The 11,765-nt window shown below is 40.0% G+C and overlaps 2 protein-coding genes across 3 annotated transcripts in view; both read right to left on the reverse strand.

The window, feature by feature from the left end:
* LOC308135371 (uncharacterized protein) overlaps positions 1–11,765 on the reverse strand; it is a 432,222-nt gene that overhangs the window by 209,509 nt on the left and 210,948 nt on the right. The window lies entirely within an intron of this gene.
* The window catches only part of LOC308135077 (uncharacterized protein), a gene marked incomplete at both ends in the record, with an annotated part of 30,411 nt that overhangs the window by 12,726 nt on the left and 5,920 nt on the right, over positions 1–11,765 (reverse strand). The window contains 8 exons of the mRNA XM_080502950.1: positions 2,182–2,238; positions 2,346–2,399; positions 4,606–4,683; positions 4,804–4,848; positions 5,694–5,729; positions 5,813–5,875; positions 11,455–11,481; positions 11,581–11,634. Coding sequence (XP_080359076.1) covers positions 2,182–2,238; positions 2,346–2,399; positions 4,606–4,683; positions 4,804–4,848; positions 5,694–5,729; positions 5,813–5,875; positions 11,455–11,481; positions 11,581–11,634 — 414 coding nt within the window. The remainder of the gene's footprint in view (positions 1–2,181; positions 2,239–2,345; positions 2,400–4,605; positions 4,684–4,803; positions 4,849–5,693; positions 5,730–5,812; positions 5,876–11,454; positions 11,482–11,580; positions 11,635–11,765) is intronic.

An 11,765-nucleotide genomic window follows, 5' to 3' on the forward strand; every position in this document is an offset into this window, starting at 1 on the left:
CAGATAATAGAGAGACAGAGAGACGGAGAGAGAGAGAGAGACAGACCTCTTGTCCTGGTCGTCCTTCATATCCTGGATCACCTCTGAGGCCAGGTCTCCCCTAAACACAATTATATTGTATTAAAAAAACCCACAAAATGACACGATGAAACCTGCGGGGGGCGCCCTCACGCTGCAGAGATTCACTCAACGATCGAAAACGTGACGTTCATACAGAAACAGAAATACATTCAATATAAATACGCGTCGTCCACCGCCATCGGACGAAGACGAGAGAATGAACGCCGTCGAAACACATGGAAAAAATGAACGGAAGAAAAGAGAAAACTTAAAAAAGAAAAGAAAAATGAAGGTATAAAGAAAGTATTTGAAGTAAAAGGAACATTTGACAAACGGAGCATGGCCCACCTTGAATCCAGGTTGACCCGTGTCGCCGTCCTTTCCTGCTTTTCCCTGTAAAATATTAAAAATGTGCTTGAAATTTTGAGAATTTGGCGTCACGTGAGACAGAGCCTCATGAGCAAAGATGCTCTAAAGACTTCAACTCAAACTCGAACTCAAGATGTTCAAGAGATCACGTTGATTTATGTCAAAGTCAGAAATATCTGGCAAAAAAAAAAAAATAGGTTACTATAGGTAGACATGAGTATATAATGGTACAAAGCACCACAAAAACAACATCTATAATAAATACATGACTGTGAAATACTAAAAAATAAACAGATGAGTAAAGGTTCCACAAGGAATCTGCAATGTCATTAACAAACCCTTTTAATAAAAAAAAAAAAAAAATCTCATTAATAAACCCTAATTCATCGAACCCCTGCACTTTATATTTGTTTTTTAATCTACGCTTATATTATTATGTCATACTTGTACTTCTGTATGTTAGTTTTATAAACTTGTGGCGATGCAGAGCTGCCCACTGACTCCTGTTGATTAACGAGCTTGTTTATAGCCCCGCCCCCCTCAGTGACGTCTCGGGGACCCGGATGTTGCCTGGGCTCGTGCAGCTGCAGCTGATTGACGTCACGCTCTGACCCGCGGTCGTGAAACAACGACAGAGTCTCTCAGAAGGTACGAAACATTAACCTTTATTGTTAAATGTGGCTGGACGCGTCCAGATTTCTGTCAGTTTTTTAACCTCAGCCGTTATCAGGGAGGCGGTCACCAGTTAACACGGGCACCAGTTAATCCATAACACCAGCTGGCTCGCGGAGAACAGCTGTTTGCTCTCAGGCAAACTCTCTGTGTATATATTTATTCACTATTTGGCTTGTAAATATTAATATTGCCTTGAAGTGCTGAGTTGGCAACGCAGCACTGAGACTTGAGCCGGAATATCACTGACGTTGCGTTGAAATCGAGCGAAGTAGCATCATCTAGATTTTCGACCTTAGATCTCGATTCGCACCGGAAAAGCGATTAACAATCAGTTTCACAACATTTCAGACGATTCTGTTGGCTTGAAGCCTCTTTTCTTCGGGAAAGTGGATTCTTTTTTTTTTCGGGCTCAATTGGTGAAACGTTAGCTGGAGCCGGCGGGACGCCATCTTTGATGTCCCAGAATCCCCTGCGGCGAGTTTCCCAGGATGACGTCAGTTCGCGAAACAGAAATACAGTTTGATTGATATAAATGACAGTTTGGATGTAAACAAATCAACTTTGGGGAACTGCGGGTTGGAAATGAGTGAAAATGAGTGGCGAAGTTCTTGTTTTTTGTCTGTTTTATATTTTGTACATATATTTAAGATTTTTCTGGTAGAGTAACTTTATGCAGTCTGATTTCATGTTTCTTGGACGCACTGGTTTTTCCTCAAATATCATATATAATCTAATGAAAATTATCCGCAGGGGTAAATCCACCTTCGGTAGGAATCTTGAAGGTAATCGCCACTGTTGTAAAGCAGCCGTTTCATCATCTCATCATCCGGTCGGTAGAAATGGGGGCTTTTTTAATGGAGTGGTGGCAAATTAATCACGGTGGGAGACGTTTAGCAGTCGCCGGTCTTGAATCCAAATGTGAAAACGCTGATTTAAAGATGATGATGATGGAGTTTTCTCCTCTTTAACAGCAGATGACGAGACGTTGAGCGTCGCGTCACTGCCCTCTGCTGGTCACTTTCTCAGAACTCGTCTGATGACACATTTTGCCCCGAGCGTTATGAGCTGGTGTTTTACCTCAGCGCCCGGCAGCCCTTTTTCTCCTTTACGGCCGTAGCCATAACCAGGATCTCCCTATTAGGAGCAAGAGTCGGAACAGAGGATTAATTCCACCTTGCATTTATTTAAAAAATAAAAAATAAAAGAAGTCTTGCAATGACGTCTGTCAGAGGGGAACTTACTGGATCTCCTAGGCATCCCTTGTCTCCAGCATCGCCTTTATCTCCTTTCCTGCCCTGAATAGGAGATAAACCATCCGATCAGAACATTCCGGCTGCATTCATTCCTGGACGTCTCCGATATTCACGGTCGCACTGAAGCTGGGGGTGGATTTAGACTTTAGATTCTGCTTGTCGTGTTTCAGAAAACTGTCCCGGACTTGGTTCCACCCACATGGAAAGAACCTATACGAGGATATATGTGCATATATGAAACTTAGAAGCAGTTTATATGCACATATATGCTGCGTATATGCGTATATATGCCACATATAGGCAAAATTGAGGTGCATATATGTGAATATTCAGGCCATATAGGTCTCCTGTACTGCTTCTTTATTTCCACACATATGTATGTATGTATGTATGTATGTATGTATGTATGTATGTATGTATGTATGTATGTATGTATGTATGTATGTATGTATGTATGTATGTATGTATGTATGTGTGTGTATGTATATATATATGTGTATGTATGTGTATGTGTATGTATGTATGTGTATATATATATGTGTATGTATGTGTGTGTGTGTGTGTGTGTGTGTGTGTGTGTGTGTGTGTGTGTGTGTGTGTGTGTGTGTGTGTGTGTGTGTGTGTGTGTGTGTGTGTGTGTGTGTGTGTGTGTGTGTGTGTGTGTGTGTGTGTGTGTGTGTGTGTGTGTGTGTGTGTGTGTGTGTGTGTGTGTATATATATAGCCTATATCTCACTTTGGCAGCTGTCATACATTATCAAGGCAAGAACTAAGAACTATCTGAAAAACAATTATGCAAGAAGAACATATAGGTGCATATATGCACACATATATACGTGCATATATGTGCCTATATAGGTACCTGTATGCACGTATATGTGTCCACATACGTACATATATGTGCATATATGTATATGCAATATAGGAAAACGGCCAATTTTATATATGTCACATATATTAAAAACCTATCTCAAAACCTATATTAAAGCATATATGTTTATATAGGTTCTTCCCATGCGGGCCGCCTCGTAGAGTTTCACCGTGACGTCGTGTTCCACACACAGGTCCATAATACCAGAAACCCTGAACGCACACCGGCGGACTGATTCATCAAACTCCAGCGGAGCAGGTAGGAGACAAACTGAAACTTGATCCCGTTTGAGTGTGATTATCGTAGCTTGGTTCATGAGGTTTTTAAACATTTTTAATTGGTTTTTCATAGAAGGAAACTTATCAAAACACATCATAATCCATATACGTTTGTCAAAAACAAGCTTTGTCTTGACTGAGATTATTATTTCAAAATGTCCCAGCAGGTCTTTGGTTATTATGCCACATATGACATACTGTGTTGAGGTTTGGGGAAACGCATGTAGAACATATATAGACCCCATCAATAAACTCCAGAAAAGAATTATTAGAATAAGAAATAAAGCTTCCTGTAGAGAAAATACTAATAAACTCTTTATAGCCTCTTGCACGTTAAAATTTAAAGATATAGTATATTTAAAAACATTAGAAATACTATTTTGAATAAAGAATAAAAGTCTTCCCACAGCTATTCAAAAATGTTTTTAATTAAGAGAAAACAACTATTAAGAGGATTGTGTATATTTGAAAAAGGTGTATTGTGAGAACCAACGTTAAATACAGATATTTCTTTTCTGGGATTAAATTTATGGAATTTAACTTAAAACTGTGCAAATCACCGTTCTGCTTCAAAAAAAACAGTAAAAAGAAAAATAATTAATGTTTACAATGAACAATAATTTCTGTTCTGTTTTCTTTGGTTGGTTTTTCTCATGTATTACTTCTGTTATGTTCCATGTTCATTTTTTCTCCCGTATTACGACTGCTATGTTTATTATTATTATTATTTCCTTTTTCTTTTCTTTCTCCAGTTGCTTTTTAAAATTAGAATGTATTTTTTCTATCACTGGTGTCTGGGCTAACCGCACAGGTTTTTAAGGGAGAGGCTAAAATAAGCCTTGGCTTCAGCCCAATACCCATTTCGGTTGCAGGTATATTGTGGAAATGAATGCGCAAAAATTCATCAACTGCACTTATACTGAAACTGCAACCGAAATAAACCCTTCATTCATTCCTTGGTTGCATCGAAGCCGTTGTATCGTAGAGTTTCGACACTCAGCGTGTCGTTTGCTTTGATCTCTTTCTCGCCCGCTGAAACCTTACAGACACTTTCCCTCAGAAACGCCTCTGAACAACATCGATTCATCCGGTTTCTGATACCTGCAAGACGAAATTCCCCTGCAGGAACTGGCTGGCCCGGCCCGGCGGCCCCGGCGGGCCCTGTGGTCCTTTCCCCCCCTGCGTCACAGAAATCAGTGGGGAAAAAAACCCGAGACTCGGTGCAGAAACGTGAACAAAGGAAGATTTGACTTTACGTCACCGTACGACCTTTCATTCAGGGAAGTGGAGGAACCTTACCTTCGGCCCACGACGTCCCGGAGTGCCGCCGACGCCTTCCTGACCCTGCGGGATCCAACGTGAGTCTTTAAAACAAGGGTGTTCAATATGCGGCCCGGGGGCCAGAAGCGGCCGCCAGAGGGTCGAATCCGGCCGCCATGTGATTTTTTTTTTTTTTTTTTTAAGTATAAATATGAAAACTGACAGAGGCTGATCTAAAAACACTAGATTGGCAAAAATGACATTCAATTAATTAATTCTGACTGCCCTTGGTCAGAATTAATTAATGCAATCTGTGTGAGGTCACATGATGCAATACCTTTCACAATAAAGGTGTCCAATTTATGTGAAGTGATACTTTAGACACGTAAACTCAAAACAATGTCCAGACGATGACAAATTGTTTTAATCCTGAATAAAAACACGATCTCAAGATACAGGTGACTGAGGTTTTTTTTTGCAAATATAACATCTGATTAACTTTAATATGTAAATTTCAGAATAGACTGGCAAATTCTTGCAGTTACAAAAGGATCAAATGAAGGAAAGACTTTGCCATTTGTCCATATCTGCAGTTTAATTTGCCTTGTTGGCCCCCAGAGGTCAGATCAGGTTGATGTGGCCCCTCAACTGAAATCAGTTTGACGCTTCCTGATTTAAAACGACGTCACTTAACGACTAAAGCTGGAAATAAACCTCCGCCCTCGTCGAATCTGAAACCGCCGGAGCCGTTTCTCCACTGGAGAGTATTTTGCATCACAACACGGCAGCTGTGGTTGATTGAACAGTTGAGATGTTTGGTCTTTCCCAGCGTGGCGTCTGCGGCTTTAACCTTCAAACACTCAAACAAATCCTCCTTATCGCCACGCGGCACGTAGAACATTCACACACGAAAGAGGAAGAGGCTTTACCTTGGAGCCCGGATCCCCCGGAAGTCCATAAATCCCCTGTTGAAAAAGAGTAGAGGCTTTAATTGAAAGCGTCTGGAAGGGAGAGTCAGAGTGTACCGCCGCCGCCGCCGCCGCCTTACGTCAGACCCCCGGGGTCCCGGATCCCCCTGTAGTCCTGGCTGTCCGGGCAAACCGGGGTAACCCTGCAACGAAAAGGTGGAGTCGATGTAAGCGACCTCTGAACTCGATATCGACCCGAGAAAACGAAATGGATAAAATGAACGTTGTCCCTAAAACACATTTTAGTTCTGGTAGATCAGAGTTTTTCAACCACGGTGCAGTTTCCGCGAGATCTCGTCAGGTGAGCCGTTGGAAATGATCTAATTTCACATTTTTTTCTAAAAAAAACATTTGTGTTGCAGAGTAATCATGTATAAATACTCTTCGCCACTAGATGGCAGCACAGAACTTTGCCGGTGAAATGTAAAGTGACAGACGTCAGTGTGGTTCATCTCCACCTCCTGCTACCATCTTGTATCAAAGTACTGTGTCAGTGACAGTGATGGAGAAGTTTTTGAAAACCAGGATCTCAGCTCTTCATCCATCAGGTCCAGGTTTCACACTGACGGAGTCACTATTAAAAAAAGTCCTTGCTTTCTGGATTTACTGGATTCCTGTTGATAAAACTTTGATGAGAAAGACTTTATATTGTTAATAGAGGCTGCAGAGTTTCACATTTTAACACTGTGGTAGAGCCATTATAACCTCTGTTTCTTGCTTGTGTTGGAGGAGACGTGGTGAAAATGTCTATTTTTGCAAGAATTGAACAATAACCATCATGTTTAAGAAATTTGTGTTAAAAAAAAACAACAATTATTTGAAATTCTTTGAATCTGCTTGGTGGTTTGACCCGCGGGCCTCCGGTCGGACACCCTGCAGCACCGTGTTATGTAATAACAGTGCAATATGTAATAACAGTGCAATATGTAACAACAGTGCAATATGTAATAACAGTGCAATATGTAATAACAGTGCAATATGTAATAAATAATACAAAACAATTTCAACTCACTGTGTAATAACGCCGCATTGTGTTACATATGCAACGGTTATTACAAAATGCGAATTAAATGAGTAAATGCACTCGGGGCCATTTGCAATCTGGTTTAATTTCTTAGGAAGTAGAAATGTCTGCTGGAAACACGGATTGCCGCGTAAATTTAAAAAGTTCAACCTGATTTCGTCGGCGGGTAAAAACAAGGAGTGACGGAGAATAAAAGTCCTATTGAAGATTGTTTTTTTTTCTCATTATTAAACATGGAACCATGTCTACGGCTAAAGGATTAGCGTTTATTCCATAACACACCAAATCATTACATTTAAAAAGAAAAGTGGAACACTTGCAAGAAACGACAAAATGCGTTCCGAACTTTTGTCACAAATTGCGGCAGATTATTAAAAAAAATGTGGCATTATAGCATGACGTGTTGAAAATGATTAATTATTGCGCAGTGTGGCGCTACAGAGCCCTACAGAGTCCTACGCTAAAGCTTTACCAAGGGTCCGTCGTTGCCAGCCGGACCCGGAGAACCTGCCCGGTCCGGGGGAGAGGAACCGCCTGGAGAATCGCCCTGTAAACAAACAAACAAACATAAAAACCCCCCGACGCCAAACCTTTTCATGTGTCTTCATATGAGATTGTGTTTGTGGTTCTATATGGAGCTGAGGAGCTTTCAGTGCAGGACGGAGCAAGTCCTTCATCCCCACTGCTGCGAGACTGGAAAGGAACGTGCAATAACCTGCAAAAACTATGTGCAATAACCCCTGAATCTACGTCACTTTATCTACGTCACTTTATCTACGTCACTTTATCTACGTCACTTTATCTACGTCACTTTATCTACGTCACTTTATCTACGTCATTTTATCTGTCATTTTATCTACGTCACTTTATCTACGTCACTTTATCTACGTCATTTTACCTACGTCATTTTACCTACGTCACTTTACCTACGTCACTTTATCTACGTCACTTTATCTACGTCACTTTATCTACGTCACTTTATCTACGTCACTTTATCTACGTCACTTTATCTACGTCACTTTATCTACGTCATTTTACCTACGTCATTTTACCTACGTCACTTTATCTACGTCACTTTACCTACGTCACTTTATCTACGTCACTTTATCTACGTCACTTTATCTACGTCACTTTATCTATGTCACTTTATCTACGTCACTTTATCTACGTCATTTTACCTACGTCACTTTATCTACGTCACTTTACCTACGTCACTTTATCTACGTCACTTTATCTACGTCACTTTATCTACGTCATTTTACCTACGTCACTTTATCTACGTCACTTTATCTACGCCACTTTATCTACGTCACTTTATCTACGTCACTTTATCTACGTCACTTTATCTCCGCACTTTATCTACGCACTTTATCTACGCCACTTTATCTACGTCACTTTATCGACGTCACTTTATCTACGTCACTTTATCTACGTCATTTTACCTACGTCACTTTATCTACGTCACTTTATCTACGCCACTTTATCTACGTCACTTTATCTACGTCACTTTATCTACGTCACTTTATCTCCGCACTTTATCTCCGCACTTTATCTACGCACTTTATCTACGCCACTTTATCTACGTCACTTTATCGACGTCACTTTATCGACGTCACTTTATCTATGCCACTTTATCTACGTCACTTTATCTACGTCACTTTATCTACGCCACTTTATCTACGTCATTTTACCTACGTCATTTTACCTACGTCACTTTATCTACGTCACTTTATCTACGTCACTTTACCTACGTCACTTTATCTACGTCACTTTATCTACGTCACTTTAACTACGTCACTTTATCTACGTCACTTTATCTGTCATTTTATCTGTCATTTTATCTACGTCACTTTATCTACGTCACTTTATCTACGTCATTTTACCTACGTCACTTTATCTACGTCACTTTATCTACGTCACTTTATCTACGTCACTTTATCTACGTCACTTTATCTACGTCATTTTACCTACGTCACTTTATCTACGTCACTTTACCTACGTCACTTTATCTACGTCACTTTATCTACGTCACTTTATCTACGTCACTTTATCTACGTCACTTTATCTACGTCACTTTATCTACGTCATTTTACCTACGTCACTTTATCTACGTCACTTTACCTACGTCACTTTATCTACGTCACTTTATCTACGTCACTTTATCTACGTCACTTTATCTACGTCACTTTATCTACGTCATTTTACCTACGTCACTTTATCTACGCCACTTTATCTACGCCACTTTATCTACGTCACTTTATCTACGTCACTTTATCTACGTCACTTTATCTACGTCACTTTATCTCCGCACTTTATCTCCGCACTTTATCTACGCACTTTATCTACGTCACTTTATCTACGTCACTTTATCGACGTCACTTTATCGACGTCACTTTATCGACGTCACTTTATCGACGTCACTTTATCTATGCCACTTTATCTACGTCACTTTATCTACGTCACTTTATCTACGTCACTTTATCTACGTCATTTTACCTACGTCACTTTATCTACGTCACTTTACCTACGTCACTTTATCTACGTCACTTTATCTACGTCACTTTATCTACGTCACTTTATCTACGTCACTTTACCTACGTCACTTTACCTACGTCACTTTATCTACGCCACTTTATCTACGCCACTTTATCTACGCCACTTTATCTACGTCACTTTATCTACGCCACTTTATCTACGCCACTTTATCTACGCCACTTTATCTACGCCACTTTATCTACGTCACTTTATCTACGTCACTTTATCTACGCCACTTTATCTACGCCACTTTATCTACGTCACTTTATCTACGCCACTTTATCTATGCCACTTTATCTACGTCACTTTATCTACGCCACTTTATCTACGCCACTTTATCTACGTCACTTTATCTACGTCACTTTATCTACGCCACTTTATCTACGCCACTTTATCTACGTCACTTTATCTACGTCACTTTATCTATGCCACTTTATCTACGTCACTTTATCTACGCCACTTTATCTACGCCACTTTATCTACGTCACTTTATCTATGCCACTTTATCTACGTCACTTTATCTACGCCACTTTATCTACGCCACTTTATCTACGTCACTTTATCTACGTCACTTTATCTACGTCACTTTATCTATGCCACTTTATCTACGTCACTTTATCTACGCCACTTTATCTACGCCACTTTATCTACGTCACTTTATCTACGTCACTTTATCTACGTCACTTTATCGACGTCACTTTATCTACGTCACTTTATCTACGTCACTAATTGACCACTTGTTAGGACTTCACTGCCAACACTGGTATTATTTTTTTTACTATAGTATGTTTATTGTACTTTATTCTACACTTTGCCCCCCCATCATAGTTTAATTTCCTTGTATTTCATCTTACTGTATATTTTGCTCCCCTTAGAACTTATTGTACTTTATTATAGTTTGTGATTTTTATCTTTAAAAACACGTTTTTTTTATTAGCCCTATTACATTTTTTTTACTTATTATTACTTTTTACTGTAAATACTTTTGGCCCTTAGAGTTCTTGATAGTCATTGTATATAAGATACTTCTATTCTTATCTAACGGTTTGCACATTTCTTGTCTTTCCTACTCATGAGTCCTTAAGAGCAGAATGGAACAAGTACATTTCTCCTTTGTGAGATCAATAAAGGCTTATCTTGTCTTATCTTAGCTTAGCTTATCTTATCTTATCTTATCTTATCTTATCTTATCTTATCTTATCTTATCTTATCTTATCTTATCTTATCTTATCTTAGCTTAGCTTAGCTTAGCTTAGCTTAGCTTAGCTTAGCTTAGCTTAGCTTAGCTTAGCTTAGCTTAGCTTAGCTTAGCTTAGCTTAGCTTAGCTTAGCTTAGCTTAGCTTAGGTTAGCTTAGGTTAGCTTGTCTAAGGTTAGCTTGTCTAAGGTTAGCTTGTCTAAGGTTAGCTTGTCTAAGGTTAGCTTGTCTAAGGTTAGCTTGTCTAAGGTTAGCTTGTCTAGGCTTAGCTTGTCTAGGCTTAGCTTGTCTAGGCTTAGCTTGTCTAGGCTTAGCTTGTCTAGGCTTAGCTTGTCTAAGCTTGTCTTAGCTAAGCTTGTCTTAGCTAAGCTTAGCTTGTATTAGCTAAGCTTAGCTAAGCTTAGCTAAATACTATAATCCAAAACAAGAGTATTCCGTAATATGAAAGTTACATGTGTGATGAGTTTTAATAACTTCAGTCGGTCTAATTAGTGTTGAAGATCTGGGATTTCAATGTGTTTTATGAGTTTCTAACAGACTTGACAGCAGTTTTAGAGCCGATTGACGTTATTAAAGATTTATAGCCCCCCCCCTCCATCCCCCCCCCCCCCCCCCCCCCCCCCCCCCCCCCCCCCCTCCTAACTTGTTCTGATCCAGTTGCTGATAAAGTGGAAGAAGAAAATTGATGAACGAGGAGAAAAACAAAGAAAAGTCCAGGAACAAGTTGCTTCGGTCTCACATGGATTAAGTTCAAAATGAGTTTGGGGAGTTTGGGGGTGAAGAGGACGGGCAGTCTGTTTGTTTTTGGTTTTTTTGTGCAGCGTCATGATTTTCCCTGGTTTGACGGCGCCGCCGGCGCCGGAGTAAATTCTGCTGTTACACCTTTTTTTTTTTTTTTTTTAAATCCGGGATGTAAGAAGAAGGGCTCCTGGGAGGCGCCACATTTGTTTTATGAGACGTCTTTACCTTCGGCCCACGCAGACCCGGGGGACCCTGGGAAGCACAAGTCCAAATTAAAACAAGAAAAAAGAAAGAAAGGCATTAATTCACGGCCGGTTGGACGTCGCAGGATTTGACTGATCCGTCTCCCACCTGATGACCATGAAGACCGTTTTCTCCCGGAATACCGGGAAGGCCGTCGTCTCCCTGCGTAGAATTCACACGACAGGTTATAGCGTCTTTTATTTATCCAGTTCACCTTTTAATTTTTTAGAGAAAAACAATATAGAAACTATAAAACTGTCATAAAACAGTGATATTTCCGGTGATTATATATG

This window comes from Blennius ocellaris (genome assembly GCF_963422515.1).
Source record: "Blennius ocellaris genome assembly, chromosome: 10".
NCBI classification, from domain to species: domain Eukaryota; kingdom Metazoa; phylum Chordata; class Actinopteri; order Blenniiformes; family Blenniidae; genus Blennius; species Blennius ocellaris.